The sequence below is a fragment of the Protopterus annectens genome, chromosome 9.part0 (assembly GCF_019279795.1).
Source record: "Protopterus annectens isolate FY-2018-M chromosome 9.part0, PAN1.0, whole genome shotgun sequence".
NCBI lineage: Eukaryota > Metazoa > Chordata > Ceratodontiformes > Protopteridae > Protopterus > Protopterus annectens.
Window position 1 is genome coordinate 1,473,367,879 of NC_056743.1, and position 27,845 is coordinate 1,473,395,723.

At 41.7% G+C, this 27,845-nt stretch overlaps 1 protein-coding gene across 1 annotated transcript in view; it reads left to right on the top strand.

The window, feature by feature from the left end:
* The window catches only part of LOC122812123 (adhesion G protein-coupled receptor E2-like), a 901,467-nt gene that overhangs the window by 481,882 nt on the left and 391,740 nt on the right, over nt 1–27,845 (top strand). The window contains exon 7 of the mRNA XM_044084412.1: nt 21,522–21,668. Coding sequence (XP_043940347.1) covers nt 21,522–21,668 — 147 coding nt within the window. The remainder of the gene's footprint in view (nt 1–21,521; nt 21,669–27,845) is intronic.

Here is a 27,845-nt window from a genome sequence, read left to right on the forward strand (position 1 = left end):
CTATGAAGCAATGCTAACCGCAGCACAGCTCATGTTAGTAAGTGTAAGCAATGTGTAGGGGAGCCAATTCAATCTCCATAGTGTTATACCTCTTGAAACAGTGCCAACCTTATGTAAGCAGGTGTGCCCATAGCTTAGCCTTTTCAAAACTGGCCAATCACGGCAAAGTGTGGGAAAATGGACGTATTTAAACCCCATAGGCGGGAATATGTATCATAACTAGTGTTAGCTTCCCACTACAGGCAGAATGGCTGGTGTGAGTGAAGGCACTCGATTCAGAGCGCAGTGCTGGGGCATCCAGGAGTCAAAATTCATGGTATGGCTCCTGGTAAAACACTATGATCAGAGACTACTGCAGGGCCAGTACCAGGGCTCACAGTACAACATGGAGGCCTGGGACAGTCTCGCCTGTGACCTCACCAGTGCCGCAGGTATCCCCCGGACTGGTGAGCAGGTCAGGCACCAACATGCTGACCTGAAGCGGCGGAGGGGGGATGTCTTGGAGCAGTGGATCCAGGAGTGTCGGCAGATGGTCAATGCCCCAGTACTGAGTAAGTACACATTCTACTAAGTAGTAAATAATTGCCTAGCTTGTGTATACTATGGATAGGTATAGCTAAATATCAATGCATTTATCTGACAGCTGCAGTTAAGCAGGCTGCGAACCAGCAAGCCCATGATGCTAGGCTGCAAAGGCTGCGTCGCAAGGCAGGTTAGTAATCAGTCTGCATGTACTGTCATAACAAAGATTATAAGAGCCTTAGAAAGTGTTGTACCAGTAGAAATAAATGTGTTAATAGTCTGTGAATAAAGGTATAACCCCTGGAGTGTTTCTGTTTACTCTTCTCTCATATGTTTGCGATCTGTTCCATACTATAAATAGTACTGTTGTATCTTAAGCAGTGTCACCCACACTGTGGTATGCAGATAAAATGGATATGAAGTTCTGCATAACAATGTTGGAAGTGCCAAGAGGTCAGTCATATCGTACAAGTTAGGGAAACTTAGAAAACAGTCGAACGCTGTGCATCAATTCCATGATAGCACAATGTACTGTGATGTTAGCAATAATTTTTTGTCACACACAGCAGGGGTATGACTCCTGGGAGAGCTACTAAGTTGTATGCATAATCATACCCCACAACCGTACAGACTGTGATACAATGTTCAGATAGAAAGCTGTATGCATAATTACACCCAACTGTGCAGAATTTGCTTGAATGTTCAAATTGTAAGTTGTATGCATATTTATACACCACAACTGTTCCAATATGTCCAATATGTCCAGATAAATGGCCCATATCACCAGCTTGGTACCCTGTTCCCCTGAAAATTCAGTGTGATGATCCAAGAAATGTAGGCAGCTGTCAATGACATATAACTGATAGTTAAATGTGAACATAGTCAGAGAATGTATATGAAAACAAACCTGTCATTCTAGCACCTCACCCAATGTGCATGACAGCAATTCTCAACATATGTTGCATTAACACCTGCAGCCTGTCATGCTTGTATTTAAGACACAGCTCACGTATATAATAATCTATAAACATACCAGTGTAGAATGTAAGGACATTGTGTAGTGTAATAATACATGTAAGGGAAAGATCACTGCAGTGACTAAGAATGTTGTGAAAACTACAAGGATATATTAGTTGTTAATTGAATCCTCTCTCTCACCCCTACCATATGTGCATAATAACCCAATGACACTCCTCAACTGGTATGTGTATACTCCAAACGTTTTTGGGACATATGTCCTAATGGTTAATAAATATCCACATTTGTTTCTATGCATGTGCCATGTTAAAATACACCCATATAGGTGGCCTGTTGCCATCAATGAAACCCGCATGCTCCTGTAATGGCCACTGTTGTTCCATATATGCATGTGTTCTGCTTGCTCTGCAGCTGTGTTAAATATGGTGTGTCGGGTTAATGGGAATACCTATGCATGCTGTTATAACTAATCCTGAATGCTGTTGACTATTACTAACCCATATCTGCCATAAACATGTGATAACAGAGTTCATATGGGAAGGCCGATCTCAGCGGACCCACTTGTCCCACCTCAGCTGGCCATGGCACTGGGCACCAGCACATCTGGGGCCCAGCCTGGGAGTCCTCCTCTGTGGGTCCTGCACCAGCTTTGGGAGGAACTGCTGCAGGGGATGGGGCTCGCCCCCCACCTCGGAGCGGGCGTGGAGGGGAACCTATCACCCATCAACAGGTCCAGGCCGTGGTGTGTAGGGAGCTCGATCTTGAGTATCGAGAGCATCTATGCCAGCTTGAGGCTCGAGTAGTGCTATTAGAGGGTGAGCCTGCCCCTCCTACACAGCCCCCAGCACAGCCACCTTTGGGGCCGTGAAGGTGCAGTGGTGACTGCCCATGGGTGGGGACCTCAGTCCCACTGTTTCCAGTTGGGGGCTCATAGGCTTGCAACTTCCAAACACCCCCTCCCTGTCCAAGGTGTTTACCCCAACACATGTCATATACTGGCCCTGTGTGCATCTTGTGTGTCTTGTCTGTTAACCTACCCAACTTCCCTCCCCAAATATACCTACTACCCCTCCCCAACATCCCACTCTCACCTGAAAAAAAAGGGCAATCTGTTCCCACAAAAAAATCTCACCCCATACATAGCTGTCCATTTTGCACACATGTCCACTGGACAAATGTAATCTGGTCTAATTGGCATCACAATGAATATAAGTTGTCATCATCCCTCTCCCAGGGGTATGAGGGTCCAGATGTACCTGCAAATATAGTGTATATGCACAGCTGTTGCTGTAGAAGAAATGGGCAGCTATGGACCTTTCCTATACCCTTCCTGCACATGCCTAGCTATTTTCCCTACTGTCTTTCCCTCTTTGTGCCCCATTTTTCACCACTTTCATATCAACCCCTTTTTCTTTTCTTTTAGAGGAATTAGCAAGGGGGTAAATGGCAGTAAGCACCATTGATCAGCGGTAAGTAGGTTTGCGTGAGGGTAAGCTATGCCTACACAGGTTGAGAAATCTAAAGCCAACTGACTGTAAGGAAACATAAGCGGAGGTTAGCAGTGCTTACCATCGCGCAAACCCATGCAAACCCTCTTACAACTGCTCAAAAGTGCCTTAATCATACTGTATCCAATAGCCCTTGCTCTGCCTAGCAACAAAATAAGCAGCCTCTACTAGGATCAAACCAAGGACCCTGCACACCATAGGCAAAGTGATTTACCACTAAGCCATCTCAGATATACATATCCTTGATGTATTCACAAACATATCATTCAGCCCAGTCATTCAACAGTACAGAGAATGTATTCCAACATGTAGATGCATGTGTTTGAGTAAATATATTAGTGTCTAAATGGTTACAACATATTGATATATATATATATATATATATATATATATATATATATATATATATATATATATATATATATATATATATATATATATATATAGAGAGAGAGAGACGCATATAAATATGTATGAACATATAAACATGCAAATGCCTACATCTATAGATATATATGTCCACATCTACATGTCTAAATATATACAGCAGTTTATATAATTATGTCAGCAGATATATATATATATATATATATATATATATATATATATATATATATATATATATATATACATATATAGGTATATACGGACATACAGCTGTAGATAATGGGGAAATAAAACATATATGTCCTCATGCAACATTAATGGGTTGAGAGGCCCCACACAATATGTGTCTGGTACGTATAGGTATGCACCCCCAGCCAAGCACGCCCCCCCCCTGTAATACAGTACCAAGTGTTGCAGATCCCATAACTAGGACCAGACATGACATGGGCATCCCTAGGATACATATACATAGTCACATATATGCATATACAGGTATATATATATATATATATATATATATGTGTGTGTGTGTGTGTGTGTAACTACACATACACACACACAGATTTGCACAGTAATATACATATGTAGTACATGCATACAATATAGAACAGCCAGTATTCCTACAGTCACCACCTTACCAACTGGAAACTGTATGAGCCACCCATATGAATGACATTCATAGCCTGCAACATATACCCACAGAGATATCAAAGGGTATAACACCACAAACAGGTGTGCATAAATTAATGTGAAAGCTTCATTTGTGTACTATGACAGTTGCATATGCCATGTCATATAGCAGTTTAGACACTGATATCCATATGAGCAGTGTGCTGCAACTGTGAAACACTTATACTAAGACAGTAGTCTGGAAAGGTTGACATATGTTGCTGTCCAGGCCAAGGCCTCCAAGTAGTACATTAGTAATGACAGACTCGGCCACAGCATACCAGACAATCGCCAGTACATAATGCAGATGTATATGTTAGCAGCCTCTATCTACACTCTGTACACAATCCCTAGGGGGACAGACCCCAGTTGACACAATGGGATGTATCTGTTACATAACAAGGCATACCTGCACCATCATAATCACACTGACAAACAGAACATCCCGTATGGCAGGAGGCAGTAGGCCTGCATTTAACCAAGATGGATTGTATGGTAAAGTACATCCAGATACCTTAAGGCAGCCTATCCCAGATACCCACACATGTTGTAATAGCCTAGGTTAGTCATGGTGCACCCCCCTGCACTTACTAATACTGGGCCATATACCACTGTAACATACACTGGCCTATGGAGTGCATTAGGGCACACATGTATTGTGTAGGTGAAAGCCACATATATATGGCCCCAACCCCCCAGTATGTGTGGGGGACAAAACAGCAGTGGAGTGATGGCAGGAATGACAGCATGAACTACACACAGCTCATTACATAACAACCCATGACAGTATGTCATATGTGCAAAGCCTGGTATGTAGGTGGAGAGCAGAGGCTGGAACACAGGCATATATGTGTAAATGTGTTGTCATACAGTAAGCAAGATATGTATATGTGTACATATCTATATGGATATATGGATATATGTAAACCTATTTATACATATATGTTCACCATATGTCCTACTCATGGAGTGGAGCCCTACCGCAGCCCCAATAGTCCCAACCTGTCAGTATATTTGTAGACTATTACTACTGTAATAGGGGTTGTCTTCACAGATATGGTGTGGTGGGAGGCCACATCTGCTGTTAACATGTATGCCATTGGCTACTTACAGACATCCTATGGTCATCATAGTACAGTACCACTGCTAGCACAGTAATGCCCCTGTGGACTACAGCTGTGATATGGCCAAGATATGTGGAGAGTCTGACACACTCGGGTCAGTCCAGGGGTATACACAGAACCCCTTCATGCAAGACATGTGGACCAGGCCTGTCAATGTGGATGTTACCAGCCATGTAGAAGGGTATAACACATACATACTGGTATACATTTGCCCCCATAGGTTATGCATTCATACACCCTTGCCTGTCCTGACACATAATAACTGCTGATACAGAGACGCCATGGCCACATACTATCCACTAGTTACTGACATACATCTGAACAGCATCCCACTGCTTTGTCTGACATACATGACTGTCATGGTGGCCAGACAGCAGTACATCTGGCAAGTATCTGGACATGACATCTCACTGGATAAGTACAGTAAGCTGCTAGGCATGTAACAAAGCACAGTGCAGGCTACAGGCAGACTGACTCAACACTGGGCTACATCTCCGATGAGGGAATACACATGTACTTGCATAGATAGCAGGCTCTACAGGCATGTTGCATCATAGTAACAGACACCTGTGTGAAAGTGCATAACCACAACCAATGTGAACACAGCCACAGCCACATATGGTAAGCTAGCAGACTATCACAGTATATGGTCTATCTGATGTACGCCATCCTCATATGAGCCACTCACACAACAACCCTACATATACTGGGCCACTACACAGTGTGGTCCGATGGCTGTCTGTAATTTGGGACATGTGTGTGTTTGCCCCTACAAACATGTAAGCTGATAGGGTGACATACAGTGAACCAGCATGTAACATCAGATAGATCAGGACCAAGAACAATGACATCTACCACAGTCTCTACACAGGCCAAGGTACATATGCACTATACACACACTGTCAATTACCAGACTTACACATACCTCAGTACTGTACACACAAACACAGAATGCCCAGGATATGTCCTCAAATATAACCCCTACTATATATGACGTGTAGCAGTCTGATATCTCACTGGCTTATCAGATATGCTATCACTGAATATGGTCTACAGAACATATGTACCCCCTACTGCATGACATATGTACAAAGGTTGACAGGGTTGTGGCTGGAGGCACAAACACAGGTCCAATATTGACATATTGCTGTGATTACCTCATACATTTTCTGTCATAACAGGGTTTGATGCAACATATGTCCTATGAGGGAATATGACATCAATAACTCTCCCGGCTGTCACCATCTACTGACTGCAATCCTCACACTACCATCTCCATTTGAGAGATAGGTGCTCTGTGGCTAACACAAGGAACACAAGGCACCACACACTGCCCAGTCTGCAGATGACCCTACAGATGGGGATTCCTCATAAACATAGCACTGACATGACAAGTATTAAAACATGTAGGACAGCTATATCCACACACCCTGTTAAACCAATAGTACCCCAACTGCAGTATAGCAGGACTTACAATCTATAGTCAGGACAGGCACATCCCCCTCCTGTGTGTTGGCCTATTTCCACAGTGTTTGTTGTCAGAGGTAAGTCCCCAATCCATCTATGATGCCGTTTGCCAAACAACAGATCTAATTCCTGCTCACAGTGAATGAAAAGGCCCAACACCAACAAGATATTCCTAGATATTGGAGTGTGTTTCCATGCAATTGGCTATGGGAATGTTATCACAGCTGTTCCACATGCAATCATCTAGAGGAGGGCTGTAATCTGTGCAGAGGCCATCAGCTGATCATGAGCATCATTGACAATGCATATACAGCTGCCGAAGCAAAGCAGGTGTAAGTCTCCACATCCACCAGAGAGGGGAGTGCACAAGGCAGTCAGAGGCAAAGATAAGTCAGGGTGGGTTGAGAGAATAAAAGGTGAGCATGTCTGTGTCACACATCTACCAGTCCCAGGTTGTGAACCCGTGACTAACTATGTACTGATATCACATCTGTTATCTCTGCATAGTGGATATTGTGATTTATGCTAGGGGCACCATATAAGAAATTTTGCAAACACCCTCAACATTGGGTCTAGTTCTTACACACTCACAACCACCTCCACACAGGACATGAATGACATACATCAGCACATTAAAACACACAGATGCACACACCTGTCACATCTGGGATTGGAACCCCCTACCTAACTAGTTATTACACTACAGGACTAGGCCATTACAGAATTACAGAGATCACTGAAGTACTTTTTCCCCAAAGGTTTATTTCAACGTGAGTGACATCAGCAGGACTGCCAAAGTAGAACGAATGAATTGTAGTGAGTGTGACAGCCAAACATGCATTGCTCTCTACACAGACATTGGAACAGACACAAAAGCATCCACAACTCCCATGTGTGAGAATAGAACCCCTACCAGAATTCCATATCACACTACAGCATTATGCTGTTATAGCACGCACCACAGAGATTGCTGGAGTATTTTTTCCCCCAAAGGTGTACTTCACAGTGATTGACATCAGCAGGATTGCCAAAGTAGGGCATTTGAATTGTATTGAGTGTGACTAACCTAAATTGCCCTAATTAGTTTGTATGCATTAACCACTGTTCTGGCCAGAACAAAAATAACCTGCCTTTGCAGGTCATGAACCCAGGACCCTGTACACTATAGTCACAGTAATTAACCACTCAGCCATCACAACAGTACATGGGACTGCGGTTCCGTCAAAGTGATCCCACCATAGGCTAATCAAACTGAACATGTGAAAGGAATGAATATACAGTTGTCCATAAAATGTAAAAGACCTCTCCAAGGCCAACTCCATGCTACTCAAGGCAGAAGTGACAATATTTGTGCCACCCATGGAGGCAGGAGCTGACAGTTCAACTGATGAATCCTGCACTAAGGCACTGTATGAGCACAGCCACTTGTGCATGATTCCTGACATCCCACATGCTCACCTCACAAATAATCAAGCCAGTCTGGTGGTCTCCTGCCATTAACAGAGTATACAACAAACAGTAAACACTGTTGAAGGAAAATGGATAATCCAAGGATGCAAACAACTCCCTTACCAGCTCCAGTAAGACGTTGAAATCCCACATGGAATTCACCAAAGCTGATTATGTAACTAAAATTGTCACAGATTCCACAGACAAACACACAGAATTCTATAGTTATGTCCAAATTCTAACTGGCAATGCTCAGAAGTGCTCTGAGATGCAACAGAATGGCATGACATAAACTGCTCCCATGGAATGTGCCAATATTCTGGCAGATTGATTTAGTGCCACATTCACCCCCTCACACCCCCAATAGGGCCCATGTCAATAAGTAACGGGTTCCATTGCCCAGTAATCACTGCCACACAGGCAGAAAACGCACTACCCACAACTAAGAATACTGCATCCATGGGACCAGATGACATCCTGGACTGTGTACTACAAGAACTGCAAAATGGAATGGCAACTCACCTAACGGTCATGTGTAATCATAGCCTCACATCAGACCTGGTGCCCACTGAGTGGCGCACAGCTGCAGTTATCCCACTCCACAAGGAGGGATTCACCTGTGATCCCTGGAACTACCATCACATCAGTCTTACAAGCCTGATCTGCATGGCCATGGAATGCATTATCAAAGATATTTTGAATGCAGACATTGGCAACCCTCAAACACTTGACCCCACACAGATTGAACTCATGGAGGGCCAATCTTGTCTCCTGAAATGATTGACTGCTTTGACTCAGTATGCATAGCAGCAGAGTTATGTTGTAGAGGGTAAGGCAGTCCACAAAGCCTATGTGGACCTCGCCAAGCCCTTCAACACCATCCCCAAGTCTGGAAACATAGATTAACATAGTAATCCAGCCATACACCCCCTATGCCACTCACTGGTTTGCCACATGGCTTACTGACAGAACCCAAACTGTAGGTGTAACTGACTCCAAATCCATCCCCAGACAAGTGCCAAGTGGAGTACCTCAAGGTTCAGTCCTGGGACCACTGCTGTTTGGCATCTACATCTCTGAAGTACAGGCCAACAGTACAGGACTCTGGCTAACAAAGGTAACAGATGACTGCAAAATGGGAGTCATTATGAGCCTGACTGTACTGCATGAAATGTTACATATACCAGCCTGACATCATACAGGTGGGATGGAGTACTATTAACATCTTGTGCCCTTGCCATGTAAGGTCCTGGTTAAGGGATCTGCAACATCTGGTAGTGTATTGCAGGGCAGACGTGTTTGGCTATGGAAGGGAATACCTATTCGTGCATGGCATATGTTGTTTGTGCCTGTCAACCCCATTAATGGAGCATGGGGACATATATGTTTCTGCTATGTTCCCACTTTATCTACAGATGTATGTCCTTATATATATATATATATATATATATATATATATATATATATATATATATATATATATCTGCTTGCATATATGTGTATATATATATATATATATATATATATACATATATATATTTACATATATCAATATGTTGTATCTGTTTAGACATTAATATATTTTCATACACACATACATCTACATGTTGGAATACATTATCTGTACTGTTGTATGACTTGGCTGGATGATACGTTTGTGAATACAGCAGAGTTATGTATATCTGAGATGGCTTAGAGGTAAATCACTTGGGCTATGGTGTGCATGGTCCTTGGTTTGAGCATAGCAGAGTTTCCTTATTTTGTTGCTATGCAAAACAAGGGCCGATGGATACAGAGTGATTAAGGCACTTTAAAGTAGTTGTACTTGGGTTTGCGCGGAGGTGAGCAGTGCTAAAGTCTGGTTACAATTTCTTATACTCCTGAATTGCTTAACCTGTGTAAGCATTGCTTAGCACCACGCAAACCCGTGCAAACCTGCTTACAACTGCTTTAAAGTGCATTAATCACTGTGTATCCAATGGGCCGTGTTCTGCCCAGCAACAAAATAAACAGCTCTTGCAAGGCTCAAACCAAGGACCCTGCACACCATAGACAATGTGATTTACCACTAAGCCATGGCAGATACAAAGATATTTGATGTTTGCAAAAACATATCATCCACTCCAGTCATGCAACATTACAGAGAATGTATACCAACATCTAGATGCATGTGTGTGTACCTATATTAATATCTAAACAGATACAACATATCTATATATATATTAATTTCTAAAACTATATACATATATATATCAATATATATGCACATATGTACATGCATATGTCTAAATCGACACATATATGTGTCTACACCTATATGTCTACATATACACAGCATGTTACATATGTGTACGCAGATATATATCTATGTAGGTGTATACAGACATAATTATATATATATTAGCAGATATATAAATCTATATAGGTATATATGGCCATACATTTGTAGATAGCAATGGCAGTTTATGAGTTGTTCGGAGTGTGAATAGCCTAAAAAGCATTGCTCTCCACTCAGTCAGACACACAAACACAGTTGCCAAGTGTGGGGTTTGTACACCTATCGAATTACTTTATCACACAACAGCTGTATGCAGTTACAGGATGTGCTACACGGATTATTAGGCTATTACTTTCCCAGAGTTGTAGTTCCAGGTGAGTGACATCAGCAGCCTTGCCAAAGTTGAGTATATGAATTGTACGGAGTGTGAGTGGCCTAAAAAGCATTACTCTCTACTCAGTCAGACACACACAGATTCACACACCAACAGTTGCCAGGTCTGGGGTTAGAAAACCTACCTATTTTATCACACTACAGCAGTGCACAGTTACAGGACGCGCTACGGAGATTACTGGGCTATGATATTCCCAGAGGTGTATTGCTAGGTGAGTGACATCAGCAGCCTTGCCAAAGATGAGTATATGATTTGTACGGAGTGTGAGTAGCCTACAAAGCATTTCTCTCTACACAGTCAGAGACAGAGAGATACGCACACAAACAAACGCTCACACAGTTGCCAAGTCCGGAGTTAGAACTACTACCTAACTAGCTTATCACTACAGCAGTACACAGGTATGGGACATGCCATGGGGATTATTGAGCTACAGCTCTCCCAGAGGTGTATTTCACATTGGATGACCTCAGCAGGCTTGTCATGATACTGCTATGGGGAGGGCGGTGTGTGCATGGACCATAACCCATTCATGTAGGGGTTGTCATGCCACATGCAGGCACACACGGGGTCATATGCCACAGGTACGTGTATACAGCCACTAAGTGACTACTTTCTTGAACTGTCATGTTGCACAGCTGGCATGTGCACCATATAGTCTGTCATGCTGACAGATACTGGTGGCTAGTATCTGCAGTGAGTGACACCTGCACCTCATGTGTTTGGGGCCCTTTGGCTGTGTGCTGGGTGGAACAGGTCCAGATGGCTCCTTGTCATGGTCACCCTCTTCCACACATCTATGTCTATCTACCTTTGGCTTATTATAGTGTGTTGTCCTTACATATATGTCTGTATTCCCATCCACTGTGTGTGCAAGGCAGGAGTGGTGCATACTGACATGTGTCTGCAATAAGAACTGCAACTACCAGATATGTCTGGTCCACTGGTGTTTGCAGACATGGCCTTCATGTGTTTAAGTGTGTGAGCATGCCCAGTATGACCTTTCAGTATGTTGTTGTCTAACATTGCCTTCATTCGTCTGTGTGTGTGAGCATACCCAGTATGGCCATCTATATTGCATGTGTGGATCACGTCCAGATAGTTTGTACTGTGGTGCTAACCTTTGTGTTGTACACCAACAGGTAGCATGCTGTATCTGCAGGGTATACATCGGTCATTTGGCATTGTCTGTTGCTACATTTCTGCATAGCGGGGGGGCACCTGACTGTTTCTACATTTCTACACGGGGGGGGGCACACCTGACTGTTACTATAAGTGTAAGTAGGATGGTGCGGCATTCCTGGCACATTTACTCATTTGCTAGGACTGTACTGGTATGTCGGGTACACCATTTCAGTCTGCGGACTTACCTATCATGCTAGCTAGAGGCATACCAGTGTACTACAGATCTTAGCTTTCACTACCTACATATTAGTTTCTGACTTCCTAGACTTCACAACTTACATCCAACCACCTGGCCTGCTGTAGTCTGTCTGTGTTGGCCTGGGGGAGGGGTTACCCATAGGCTCATTCAGACACCATAGTACAGCATTTGTTTGTGTTTGTCTACACATATCCTGCTGGCTGTGGCTGCTGTTGGGTATGTGCCCCTCCAACTGGCATGTGTGAGTCACTTACCATGTGGGTGTCTCAGTATTGAGGGTGGTGCTGCAGAGCTGCCTATGTAGGATGCACTTAGTACACTCCCTATACATAGATGAGCACAAGTAGTGTCATGTTTGACATCCCTTTTACTGTATGTGCAAGTCAGATTGAGGTGTCATTCCCTGGGTCCCTACTGTGTCAGTGCATGTGCTATACATTGCCTCTTTGCCAAGGCCAGGGCTTACTGGGCACACCTCCTTCTGCCTACTGGGGCAGGCTCAGGTTGTTCCTCCTCCAAGTCACTCTGTACCTGTGCAGGCCATGGCACTGGTGGGGGGGATGTGTGGCCCTGCCCCATGCTGTTCCTGCTGCAGCTGTTTCCACAGGATCATATTGTGTAGCATGGCACATACAAGGACAATTTGGGTACATGTAGTTGGTGAGAACTGCAAGACTCCACCGGATGTGTCCAGGCAATGGAACCATGACTTCAGCATCCCAAACACACGCTCTATTATGATTCGTGTTTGTGCATGTGCCTCATTATGGAGTTCTTGTTCGGGTGTGTGTGCATTTCTGATGGGTGTCATCAGCCATGGCTCCAGTGCGTATCCAGCATCCCCCACTAGATGACCATGTGGGATGTCCCCATTAGCAAATGTCTGGAACAGCTGCATCGGACGCCAGATGTGGGAATCGTGATAACTTCCAGGGCAGCCAGCACAAACATTCATTATTATGCCCTGAGCATCGCACACGACCTGGCAGTTGATGGTGGGGAAGCCCTTGTGGTTGATGTAGACCCTACCCCGCTCACCTGGTGGTACTTTAATGCATATGTGCATGCAATCTATTGCACCCACTACCTCAGGGTATTCTGCTATTTGCTGGAAGAGCTGCATATTGTTGGCCAATGCCTTGCAGGTGATGAGGAAATATACATGCTCACCGACATGTGCTGACATGGCATCCAGGAACTGGTGGAGCACCCTGGATGCTGATGCCTGTGAAATCCCCATCATATCCCCAGTTGGCCTTTGGAAAGTACCTGTAGCTAGTATTCTTAAGCCTACACATACCTTGGTATCCACTGGGATGAGTTCCCCTCTGTTAGTTCTGTGTGTGAGGCACAGCTCATCATTTTGACGTAGGAGGTCCCTGTCCACCCTATAGCGCTCCACTATCTCCAGCTCATGTAGCCCTTGGTATTTTACCCTGGGTCTGTACACTCTTCTTGTCTCCTCACTGTGAGTTGCTCAGCAGCATTCACATCCTCACCACCCTCAACCTCTTGCACATGCTGGTTTATGATAGCAAATGCAGCCCTTAACATTTTTTCTCTTGCTTTCATTTTGTAAAATTTCCCCGTCTGTATACACCGATGGGGCAGACATTTTGGGAAAAACAAGGGGTACGGGTGTTTGCATAGTTTATAGTGGTGTGCTGGGCTGGCCTGGGCTGCTGCCTATGTAATTGGCTGTTGCTGATACATTTCACCTGTCATCTAAGCTAGTTCTCCTTGATTACCTTCCTACTGCTGTTTTCCCTTCCCATTGCCTGCCAGTTTAAGCCTGTGTGCGCTCTGCACAATCGGAGTGCTCAAATGTGCACAGAGCTGCTATTTCCTGGTTTAACTTCCTTTTTCTTCCTGTAAGACCTGGTGCGCGGTGCATACACATGCTTACACTTTGTAAAGAGTGCTAGGCAGTTTGGACACACCTGTAGCTTAGCTGTGCTAAGCTAGGAGCAGTTCCGAGCCACAGTGCCCCAATCCACTTACAGTATGCCTGAGACACACCCCATGATGTCACCTATATCCTAGTTTTGCACCCAGATATTTCTACTCTTACACTCTTGGGACCTGCCTCACACCCTGGGGAAAACTGGGATTCACTAAGCATAGGATTGCCTGCTAATGCATAGTTACATGTCTCACACTGAGCCTCCCCCCTTAGCAACCACTACTCACTGGCCAGGTTGTCTTCTGCCTGCCATTGACTTGCATGGCAGAATACTGATTTTAGTTAGAATGCTCATTTTATGTTTATTTTCTTATTTTCCACCCGATCCTGTTTGCATGCCACTGCCCTATGCTTAAACAGCCGAGATCAGCGAGAAAAAAAATAAAAGTTGATTTTTTTTCATTTTTTAAACAGTTTGCAATACCAATAGCCTTATACTTGAATATTGGCATGCTTACTCAGTGATATGTATCCTTTATTTGGAGCTGTCATAGCTCCATTTTGGAATTTGCGGAAATATACTCAGTTACTAACCGAGTACATTTCTGCAGATAGCACTAGTCTTGCACGGACTATTGCAAGCTTCCTGGATTGCAAAATCACCTCATTTGCATGGATTTCTCCTGCAAATGAGGTGATTTGCATACCAGAGCTTAGTCTGTGCAGGATTAGTTCTGGAGCTCTCGTGCACTCCCCTGCAGGCTGTTCCTGGATCGCACGGCAGACATATTGCCTGCGTGGACTCCTGCATTCATCTTGCACTCCGTGCAAGCTTTTGAGAATCCGGGGGAATAACTCTACTACTCTTTCACTGCTGCTTTAGAGTCTGTTAGTCAGCATATGACTGTTGCTTTGGCAGCCTTCATTGGGGCTATAATGGAATACAACAATGAAGTTTACTGGAGATTTTTGGGGTAAACTCTCCTAAAACCTGTAGCTGCAATATTTACAACCTAGTAGTACACATATTCACAGAAATATTTTCTTGTCGTGCTTATCTGCTGTTTTCCCTCTTTTCTTAACCCATGATACAGACTGCTTTCCCTACTAAACAAGTCAGGAGCAACATCCCACACAAAAATGTGAGTACACAGATATTCTCCTGAACAGGACTCATTTTTTTGTTGGCCTGACAACAACATAGCACTGCAAAAGTAAATTTAAATGTAGGTCAGCTTTGCACAATTAATCTTGCACAATTAGTGTACTGATCATGACCAGTGAGACCTAATAACCCATCTCCCCCCTACAGGGCTTCTGTCCTTTAGTATCTCCCATATATGCCAAACACATTGGAAAATCCTTTTTCTTCCTATAGCTTAAACTGTTTTACTACTCTCACCAACTCTCACAGCATAAGACATACTCTTGTAAAGTATACACAATCCATACCCTTGATAAAGTATACACCTCCATACCCTTGAAAAAGTATACACCATCCATACCCTTGATAAAATATACACATTTTCTCTACTCATTCCATGAAGGCCCTCTTTGTTATTAAGCAAATAGTTGGCAGCATACACCAGTCTTAAGCTGTTCTTGAAACTTATGCTCTTACTGTGTGTGTACTTGTTAGAAATGTTGTTTTCTTAAACATGCCAACTTGCTACTGCAAGGGGTGTGTGATTATTTTTACACTGTTTCCTTAGCTACATTATTTTGTATTTTTAATCTATATTTCTTAATCATATTGCATTGCATTGTAGGACTTATACTATAATGTTTTTGTGGAGCTTTTCTCCCCAGGCATCTGTTAAACATGAATTTTATGCCCAGTGAGACTTTTCTAGTAAACAAATAAATAAACATACATGCATACATAAATAAATAAATGCATAACTGAGAAAGTGAGGCTGTAGAGTTACCCCACCAAGAAAGACATTTTCATAATAATATTGGAATAAATAGACAAGTCAGTGACTGTGTGTGTGTGTGTGTGTGTGTGTGTGTGTGTGTGTGTGTGTGTGTGTGTGTGTGTGTGTGTGTGTGAAAGAGAGTGTGGGTGTGGGTGCGTGACAGTATGAGAGTGTGTGTGTGTGTGTGTGGATTGTGAATGAGAGTGTGGATGTGAGTGTTTGTATGTCTGTGTGTGTGTGAGTCTACCATATATTTTGCCTCATTACACATTCACCTTCATGTATTTCACTCTGCCCATCCTCATTTGCTTATCCAGCTGCCTGACCCTCCAGATTTCTATCATGGTTACCATCCAGGGGGACTTTATCTGGATTGGTGATCAATTCTGTTATTTATGGGGTAAACAAAAAAGGAGATGCAGCCATAAAGTGTCCATAAATTTTTAGTGACTTACCTTGTACATAATGGTATGCACTACCTGCAGAAATTTCTCTCCCATTATTACATTTTTCTTTTGTGTCTTTGTTAATTAATCAACTTACAAAACTGTGATTTTTATACAGCAAAACCAGATCAATTTATCTATCACTGTCCTTACGGGAGGGATAATGAGTGGCTGCATCCATTAAAGGCTGTGAATACAGCCTCACACAGTCCCTGCAGTGACATCACCAAGGGGGTAAAATCAACACTCTGGTTATATCTTTTATTAAAAAAAGACTGTTAGTTGGGGAAAATGTATCATGGCACTGCAATCATCATATGCCGTGATGAAAACCTCAGCCTTCACAGATATTTTAAACATCATTATTAGATCAAAAGAAGGGATTCTTCCTGCAGTCATCATGAGTACTTTGGACAAAATTAAACAAAAATATTTTGAAACAGGTACAAAGCAGGATATACAACTGTGATGACACTATGAAAGCAATGGCAAAGCGTATTGTAAAACACTGGTTTATTATAACAAACAAGGTGAGCGCTTTCACAAATTTACATTTGCTTCATCATACCATAGTAAAAAACAATCCGTATTACTTTTAAATACTATAATGCCTCCCTTTCAATTTAAAACAACCAATCAAGGTACTACTATCATTTAGTAAATATGTCACATGATTTAAGCTAAAAATCGCACAAACTGAAGTTCTCAATAGCAGAATCTAACACTAAATCATGACACTTCATAAGACATCTATAATTATGTGTTAAATATATAAAATATATATACATGAAAACGTACTAAAACACAATTTGCTATACACATTAACTATTTTCTTACTTTTCTATTTTTCAAAATTGGTCCAATGGCGATATGTTCATTGAGCCCCCTTCCCAGATGGACTCTCAAAGTAATAATCCATTGGAGTTCTTCTTCTTCTGCTTTATTTATGTTTTCATGTTAGTGAGTAAACTCACCACGAAGAAGCCTGTTGTCAGGGGTGGCTTGAGAGTACTTTCTGATTAAGTGACTTGTTCACAGTCATGCAACAGGCAAATAGAATCAGGCCTTGGAGTATTACTTACTCATAGCCTTAGCCGTCTGCCCTAAACTGCCTTTATCTAGGTGTGAGTTTGAGTTTGTGTACTTGTTTGCATGTGTGTGTGTGTGTGTGTGTGTGTGTGTGTGTGTGTGTGTGTGTGTGTGTGTGTGTGTGTTTCTGTAATGAGCATAATAGAGTAGTACATGGAACTGAATGGCAAAAACACCTATTACCTCACATATTCCTTTTATCTGTTTTTCTTACTTTTTCTGTTTTTTTTCTGTAATTTTATTTGTGTTTCTTTTGTACTCATATTTGACATAATAAAAATAAATAAATAAAATTAATGCTAGAGAGTAAAACGTTTAATTGTTAATGAATGGCTATATGGTAAAGGGATATGAGTCACTTAACACAAGTCAAAGATAAAAGTTCAAGAAAACACCAACACAGCTAAAATGAAACAGTACTTTACTAAACAGATAAGTGCTTTCTTGTCAGAATTAGGTGCTTCTTCAGATCCATCTAAAATCAAAATCAAATCGCTTCACTTAAAATAACGTTTAACCAATCACAATAATTGTAAAAGACGTGATTATACATTTAATTATACATAACAAAGTATCATTTTAACTTGTCAGCCTAGAATCATTCTCAGTCAATCAAGCAAGGTTTGTATTTCATCTAATACTTGCACTAAATAACATTGTAACACCTAACTAAGCCACTGTGAACGATTTATTTTTTATTTATTTATTTTACATTTGTTTACTGGGAAAAATCCGACTGGATACATGTCCATTTTCAGCGGAGGCCCGGGGAGAAAAGCTCCAAACATCAGACAAAAAACATCAAATATGAGGTACATAAATACATATCAGATATTGTGGTTGTTTACACGATACATGTCATTATGTTCTACAAAACAAACAATGTAATAATTATACTATTATAAGTACTATAGGCAGTTTCCTTTAATACATTTACTGGAATACAACAAGCATAAGGTGTTGGTAAGAAGACAACTATTCCTGTGAGAACTAGTAGACACCGGATAGTGGTCTATAATGAGAATTTTTGTTTCAGGAAGAATAAACGAAGGATTTAGGTTAGAGCGAGTAGTGAAGACACTTAGGATCCTAGGTAGGAGTTAATCAGGAAATGAGCATTGGCATAGCTGTAACTGTAAGTGGTGGAATAGTTGTTTTTTGAATTGGGGTAGACAAGTAATTGTGATAATACTAAGAGGAAGTGAGTTCCAAACTTTTCCAATGACGTTTGTAAATAGAGCATCACCTCCTGAGTTGGAAGATTTAACCATTTTCAAGAGGGGCCTGTTAGAGGAGCGAAGACTGTTTAGGTTGGTATATGGTAAGACTAAGTTCTCAAGTGAAGGACATTTGTCAGGGTGTTTGAGTATTTTAAATGCCTCAGTAAGTTGGGTCAGTTTTACAAGGTTTGGGAGTTCTATCCACCCTAGGTTTTTTAGGTTGATACAATGATGGGTTCTATATGGGGTTCCTGTTGCAAATCTTGCAATATGATTGTACGAACAAGAGAGTTTGTTTAAGTCGGATTTGTTCAAGTTGGTGAAAATTGTGGATGCATAAAGAAGGGTAGAGAGCAAATGTGTCCGGGCAATGGTCACTTTTGCCGTTGGTGTTAAAAAATTTTTGATTCTATATAGTGATCCCAGTTTTTTGTTCACAGTTTTAATGGCTGAATTAATATGTATGTCAAATCTGAGTTTATTATCAATGGTGACTCCTAGTAGTTTCGTATGAGGGTCTGGGGAGATAATCGTCCCATTATTTGATTTTATAGAAAAGTCTGTAAGGTGAAGTTTGTGGGTTGGCTGAAAGAGTAATAATTTAGTTTTTTTGGGATTTAGGATTAACTGACAACCGGATAGCCAGTTTTCTACTTTGGTAAAGCAGCTTTGGGTTTTGGTTAATAGTCTGTCTGGAGATATGTCAGAACATACTAGTGTCGAATCGTCCGCATATTGAATACAGGTGGCCTCAGGGATGGCTTTATGGAGATCGTTAATAAAGACTGAGAAGAGAAGTGGTCCTAATATGGACCCTTGAGGAACCCCAATGGTGTTTGGTAGCAAATTGGAGAGTTTATTCTGCCAGAGTACTGCTTGTTTCCTGCCAGAGAGGTAGGCATTGAACCAGTCTAAAGTTAAGTTATCCAGGTATAAATTTTTTAAGGTGTCAAGAAGTAGTTGGTGGTTGACCATATCAAATGCCTTTGATAGATCCAGAAAGAGGGCAGATGACACTTTTTTGTCATTACGATTATGATTTATTGTGTCTGTAAAGGAGAGGAGGGCCGTTGTTGTGCTGTGGTTGGGTCTAAAGCCGTGCTGAGAACTAGTTAGTAAATTGTTTTGGATAAGATATTGAAGGAGTTGTTTATGTATACATTTTTCCATAACTTTGGCCAGAGGGGACATTATTGCTATGGGCCTGTAGTTAGATAGTTCTGTGGAGGACCCCCCTTTATGAAGTGGAATAACGTGGGATATTTTCCATATCGACGGGATTATAGATTCTGTAAAGGTCCGATTGATAAGGATAGAAACAGGGTAAGCTATGACATCTGCAGCTTTTTGTAGGTATTCCGCTGGGAGGAGGTCTGCTGAGAGGGTAGTTGGTTTAAGTTTTAGTAGTAGGGATTTTATTAAGGATGTGGGGACAGGTTTTAGGTTGAAAGTATGTGCAGGTTCGGGGATACTCTCGATTACCGACAAGTTGTTGGTGGATAGTTGGTTGGCTAAGGTTTGGATAATATTCGTAAAGAAAGTATTGAAGGTATTGGCTATTTCTTCAGGGTCTTTATGCAGTACTACTTCTGGGGTCGGAGTGGACGACTTGCCTGGGTGGAGAAGGTTATTTAAGCCTGCCCAAAACTTTTGAGGGTTATTTTGGTGTTTATTCTGTAGTTGGCAGAAATAGTTTTTTTTGTCAGATAATATGGCTTTTTTTGTTGCATTTCTTTGCTGTTGGAATGTAGTGCGGTCTAAGGTAGATTTGGTTGTACGCCAGGTTTCCCAGGCCTTATTTCTGAGTTTGATTTTAAGTTTAGAGTCTATTGTAAGCCAAGGTGCAATCTTAGTTTTAGTTTTGATGAGTCTTTTTGGAGCGTGAGTATCTAGTATGGTTAGGAAAGTGGTGTTAAAGTAATCTACTGCTTCTTCTAGGGGGAGATACTTGAGTGTTGTCCAACTACAGGATTTCAGTTCATTCTTAAATTTTGTGAGGTCAAACTTTTTTTATTTCTAACTGACCTATACATTGGGACTGTGGAGTAACCTGATTTATTTTTAGTTATATATGTGATAAGGTGATCACTAATGTCATTTGGTAGGGTCCCGGACTTGTACATGTGGGGGTGACTATTTATAAGGATCCAATCGAGAATACTTTCTTTTTGGTTGGAGTTTCCTATTCTAGTGGAGGTGTTTATAATCTGTGAGAATCCATGGAGATTAATGTGTGTGGGGTTATTATCTGAAGAACATAGGTTCCAGTCAATGTTAACAGTTAATTTGAATTGCTGCTTTTATTAAGAGATGCACACATTCCTTCCCGTGATTGTCTTCACTTAGATTCACTTAACATAAGTGTTCTTTTCCTGTTTTTAGTGGCTTTTATTGATTAACTGGGGGTTATGTCAACATTGGCTCTAGGTGGTGATCATTGCTGATGTGACATCCAGGCCCCATTTACAAAATGGGAAAAGGGGAGGTGATGCCATGGTTATAATTTTGTTTGCCATGTTTTGTATTTTTTTCTTTACTTTTTTTGACTGTGTTCTACTTTTGTGGAAGCCACTTATTTAACTTTCTGACCTTCTATATTTTGATACTTTGGGTTCACATGGATGAAGGGTGCAGATGTTATGTGAAGTAGTATTACTCAGAGTTTTATAATTATTGGGCCAGTTGTCAAATTAAAGTTAAACAAACTGAAATATTATTCTGAAGAGTGAAGAAATATTGATACTGCTGAGTAATGTCTGTGATATATACATTTTCTCATCATTTCAGATAATAATGAATGTGACAACTCCAGCTGGTGTCCTGTCAACACAGAATGTTACAACACCATTGGAAGTTACTATTGCAAGTGCAAATCAGGATTTCTACCTCAAGGAGGGGAAAGGAATTTTACTGATCTGTCTGAGATCTGTAAAGGTAAATACCATTTTGTGTTTATTTTTCAAGTTTCATAATACATTAATGGACCATATTTAAACAGTCTGAACTCTAGGTTTATTTGTAGTATGCTGTTTAAAATATGAGATTTTAGTAGAAGATGATTTATGAATGGCTATATGGTAAACCCATAACCAGGCTGTAAGCCCTTTGCCACTAACTGCAGTTAGTACACAGTGTTTCCAGCCTACAAAGGACACTGGACATCTTCCAAGATACCCAATAAATGTAGCTGTGATACTTCATGTCACATGACAGGGAGGTCCGCAAGATCAACACTTATTCAATACCTGCTATAACTCTGTCAGGACACTAGGTGATTCACCCCTTCTAATGGCTAGTAACAGAATTCTATTCTGCAGCAGGAAAGGAGAGTGATAATGACCCCACAAAAGGCTGAGCTCACTTATAAAGGTCAGTTATGCCTGCAGCATATACCTGATAAATTTAATTTGCATATTTGTATGTGCCTAATGGCTGGGCACACTATTGATACAGCTGGAACACAAAGCAAAGGATAAACATATTACAACTCTAGCACTGTGTATGTTATGGTAGGCAACTGCTCATCAGACTCATAACATGGACATTTCATATGTAAACAACTATCTCAATTTCAGATAAACAGAAATTAGATAAAATTAGTTGAAACGTATGGAAAGGTCTTTGTTGTGAGGCAATAAGAATAAAACATTGTGGTTACCAGGATAACAGTCAATGTTTGAGTTCCAATTCATGGTTTTGGGGTATATGTATGAGTGGAAGCATTGCCTGCCATTTAAGATATGAAAGCATGTGTCTTCAAAAGAATGTGTATATTATGTTGTTAAAAAGAACTATGAAAATGGGATATTTGTCAATGTTTGACATTAAAAAATGAAACTGTGAAGCCTGAAAATGTATCAGAGCACTGACGCAAGAATGACTGTTGGCACAAAACACTGAGAATGTAGAAATTAAGCTAGACACAAGTGCATATTGTAATTGATTGTCAAAATACATTTAAATAACTGGAAATAATTATCTAAACTGTGAAGAATATCATGAGAAAGAGCAGCAACAAAGGCTATAAGGATTGACCTCTTGAAGTTTTGATATACATGAATACTCCACAGCAAGGACTCACCCCGGGATTCATGAAGCTCAGCGCAAGGACAGTTTTGGCCTTGCACCAAGCGTCCTCACTACAGATGGTGCAGAAGCACCATATGAATATGCACCCTCGATGTGCACAGGAAATGTGAGCGAGTGCAGGGGTCGTGTACAAGTGCTGTATGGAGGCGTAAACATGCCCCGACAGTTGAACATCCTACTATGCTTACTAGTAGAGCCCGCTTATAATAGTAAGTCAGTAATTCAGTGTCCGTGGATACAGAAATGTATGCTAAGCATACAAGAGTGTCCATGAACAGTGAAATAAAATTGAAGTAGTAAACACATAAGCACGTAGTGGAATGTTGAGCCCCGTCCCTAGAAATTTCACAATTAGATTCCCTATTATACATTTGAATTGCTGCAATATCGAAGGTGTAAGCAAAGTGCAGGGTGTTTGTGCATCGCTGCCCTCCGCCGAGCGTAGTTTACACATCAAAATCATTCAAATAGAGAAGAACATGCGGAATCAACATAAACGTAAATAATGTAGTGTGTAGAGCATCCGCCTAACAAACAGGCATTCACGGTTCGAGCCCAACAATAGCACATATAATTTTCCATGTGCTATGAATGTTGTTTTGCTGTAAAACCAACATAAGAGTATTGCATGAGATATTTAACTAAATGTCATTCAATAAAAGTGGCACTGTCATAATGAATAAGGCACTAGTAAGCAGGTGTAAGCACAAATAAGCAGAAGTAAACATATATAAGTACCAGTAAGCAAGTCTGAGTGCGCTTGCGTGGGTCTAAGCAGTGCCCAGCATAGTAAATGTATATAAGTATATACAGATATATATATATATATATATATATATCTAAAATTAACCGCACTCAAAAAAAATGAACAAAGAGAAGAAATTTTAACTAAGAAATGAACTTCGTGACAATAACAGCATTCAAAAAATAGCAAATCACACCAACAACTCTTGTAGTAGTTTAGCGTTTGCGTCTTATTTATTATCAAGACTTCTTCAGAAAGCCATGTTTCATAACTATGAGCAACCATTTTCACTTCCTTTAAATACATTAGTTCTAGCAGGCCGTTTAAATTAACAACAGTTCCTTTCCAATAGAAAAGTGTGAACAGGCAGGGTGCTGTGTGCATTTTCATTAACATTACAATCGCAGTTACAGAAGGTAAATTGGTCAGACAGTAATAGCCTTGTGGTAATGTGTGCATACTAATAGGGATCGTGTGCAAAAAGGGATTGTGTGCAAAAAAGGGATTGTGTGCAAAAAAGGGGACTGTGTGCAAAAAGGGATTGTGTGCAAAAAAAAAAAAAAAATTTTATTAAAAATATGGGGGAACCGGGAAGGATGAGAGTCATGCTGTGATAATTCTAGTATAAACATGTAACTTATGAGACCCTGCTTCCAAAGGTAAGTAAAGAAGTGCACGGAGAAAGGAGGAGAAGTCAGGTAGAGAGTCCTACTATGCTTGGGTATCAGTGTATGTGTGTAGAGAAATGTGTGGGTATGCCACCTGATGGGGGAGTGGGAGGAATGCGGTGTGGACTTGAGTGGGGGCTGTTAGAGAGCCTCCCATGACAAGGAGTGTGGAGCTGGGGTTTGATGGGTAGGAGGATATGAATAATAGAGTGTCCCAGAAGACTGTCAGTGCGGATGGAATCATCCCTTGTATGGCTGCGCGAAAAGTGAGACCGGGGGGGATTGTTGGTGGGGTCAGTGGGGGCTAGCCTGGTGACTGGGAGCATGTGTGTAGGGGGTTGGGGGGAGGCAAAAGTCAGAGAGAGAGAGAGGAAACATTATATTCACTTGCACAGTTGTAAATCCATAAACACATTAAATCCTCTTGCACAATTCTTCAAACCCTATTACATTTCAGTCTCTATACCATTTAAGTGCACATTTAATGTTCAGTGTCTTGTTGAGACATGGATAGACATCAGCTCTCAGTTCAATCTGCCATTTTAATTCCCAGACTTGCAGGAATGTGTCCATGTCCCCTACAAATTCTGTTGTCCACAACCGAACTAAGGCCTACGACAGAATTACAAGAACCCACAAATGGACCCAACACACCAGAGGTGGACAGACTCCTCATCACATCCAGCCCACTAGCAGGGAGTAGTTCCCAGATGAGGGTACATACTCCTCCTAGGGGACAGCCAAGACCAGAAATGCCTCTCCAAAATCAGCTGACACAGGGAGATCCAGACACCAGTGAATGTGACCACCACGACAACAATGAGGACAACAACAACACAAACCGCAGGACACCGGACAGTACGATCAGTCAAGGAGGGGTTTATCAGACCCCACCAATGAACGACCAGTCTTCCAACAACAACACAAGTGGCAACAACAATGTTTTTGATCTTCAGCAGGACTCACAACCAGAACCAGGACTTATACCAGGTTCAGACCTGGGGGTAATGAATGAAACTGGAACCACAACACCAACAATATTGAGGGAAGGAGGGGGAAACAACAATAACAGGGGAAGAAGGAGAGGGAACGGGATTCAGTACTAGTATTACTGGGATGGACCACCCTGATCACCCTCCCCATTCACCAATACCAGCACCTGTTAGCACTGACTTGAGGTCTCCAGCAGGGGTAGGTGACATATTTAACCTCACCACACGAGTTTTCTTGGAAAGCCATCATAAGGTACTGAAGAAGGGCTTTTCTTTCATCCCAGCGCAGAGAGCCAACACGGCGGATGTTATCCTGGACCTCAAGTGCTACCTGAGAAAGTTACAACTAAAATTAGATATACAACAATATGAAGAGGAAGAAGATGAGGCAAGCTCGCAAGATAATGACAGACCCCTTACCACGAAGAGCCTGTACACTCCTGCACTCTCCAACACACTGAGCCTCTTTGCGAGTACCTGCGAAAGAGATATCAGGAAACTCCTTTCTGATAAGCCCTCAGCAAAGTGGCACAACCTGAACAGGGAAGAAAGACAGGCTTGGAATGAACTGAGTCAGGGCAAATCCCTACGAATCATGAAGGCTGACAAGGGATCCGGGATAGTAGTGATGGAGCAGGAGAGATATATCCAAACACTTGAAGCATCCCTCATGGATAACCAGTTCTACAAAAAGGTCAACATCAACCAGGTACAACAAAACTTTAAACAAATTGACAACCTACTATTGGAACTGTACCTCAGGGATGAGATCTCTCAAGATGAAAAAGACTTCATGTAGGTCATGACACCCAGCCTTGGAAAATTTTTTGGAATCCCCAAGGTTCACAAGAACCCTGAAAATCCACCTTTCCGCCACATGGTATCAAACCGAAGGACAAAAACAGAAAGGATTTCACAATACGTGGACCACATCCTTAACCCCATTGTACAGAACAGCAAATATTACACCAAAGACTCCTGGGTTTTTCTAAATGACATCTCCAAACTAAGGCTGGATGGAGGGGAATATTTACTGGTCACCCTAGATGTGGAAGCACTCTACACAAACATCCCCCACGTCAAAGGACTGACCCTCACCAGACAGTACCTGAACAGGCACTCCAACTTAAGTGGGACTAAGATTAATACTGTATGCAGGTTAACAGAAGCAGTATTAAGAAATAACTTCTTTCAATTCAACAGGAAGATTTACCACCAACAGAAAGGGGTAGCCATGGGGTTCAAAATGGCCACGGCATATGCGAACTTAGTCCTCAGTGCCTGGGAAATGGATAAGGTTGAATCACTGCCCGGGTTCAACAACACCATAATGTACAGGCATTATATTGATAACGTCTTTTTTGTCTGGAAGGGTGACAGACTTTCTCTGAGCAATTTTCTAGAAACCCTTTTCCAGAGTCTGGACTTCCTGACCCTCACGGCAGGACATATCAGAACCACCACTCAATTCCTGGATATCCACCTCCCTATTGACCTGGAAAGTGGACAGTTTGACTCCAACATCTACCGCAAGCCCACTTTCCGGAATAACTATCTAGAGTTCAGCAGCCAGCACCCCCATTTCATGAAAAAGAATATTGTAAAAGGACAATTCATCTGGTTATCCAGACTCGTTTTTAGGGATGAGTTTTCATCAAGGAAGGTTTTTACCTCAGAAACTTGTTCTTAGAAAGAAAATACCCAGAGTATTTAGTAGACAACCTGTTCCAAGAGATCATGCAGTACAGACACTCCAGGTACCCACCAATCCTGGAAAAGGGATTCACAGAAAGGGCACAGAAAGGACTGGGTATCAAGTTTCCCCCTTCCAATTTCCACAGATATGTTTGGAATCAGAGGGGTCCTCACCAACAATTGGGACATCTTGGAAGGAGAAAAAGGTCTGACAAAGTTACTTGGGACATCCTCGAACTTCTGTTTCAAACAAACCTCTTCTTTTGGTGGTGCGTTTGATAGGAATAAAAGCCCATCCCCACAGAGCAAAGTATTGACAGAACCTGGAATGTCTGACTGCGGCAAGTGTGTCACCTGTGTACACATACGAAAAGGCAACAACGTCACCTTCCTGCACTGCAACAGAACTGTCAGTCTACATGACCACTATGACTGCAACACAAAAAATGTAGTCTACTGTACTTTCTGTGAACACTGTGGGAATTTCTATATCGGCAAAATGAACAGAAAGCTGAGTAGCCGTATTAAAGAAAACACTGCAGCAATACACAAACAGGACAGTTTGAATGCCTTGGCTAAACACAGTGCTATTTGCCCAAACTTCACAGGATTCAAATTCACAGCTGGAAAAAATAACAGAATTTGTAGGGGACATGGACACATTCCTGCAAGTCCGGGAATTAAAATGGCAGATAGAACTGAGAGCTGATGTCTATCCAGGTCTCAACGAGACACTGAACATTAAATGTGCACTTAAATGGTATAGAGACTGAAATGTGATAGGGTTTGAAGAATTGTGCAAGAGGATTTAATGTGTTTATGGATTTACAACTGTGCAAGTGAATATAATGTTTCCTCTCTCTCTGACTTTGCCTCCCCCCAACCCCCTACACACATGCTCCCAGTCACCAGGCTAGCCCCC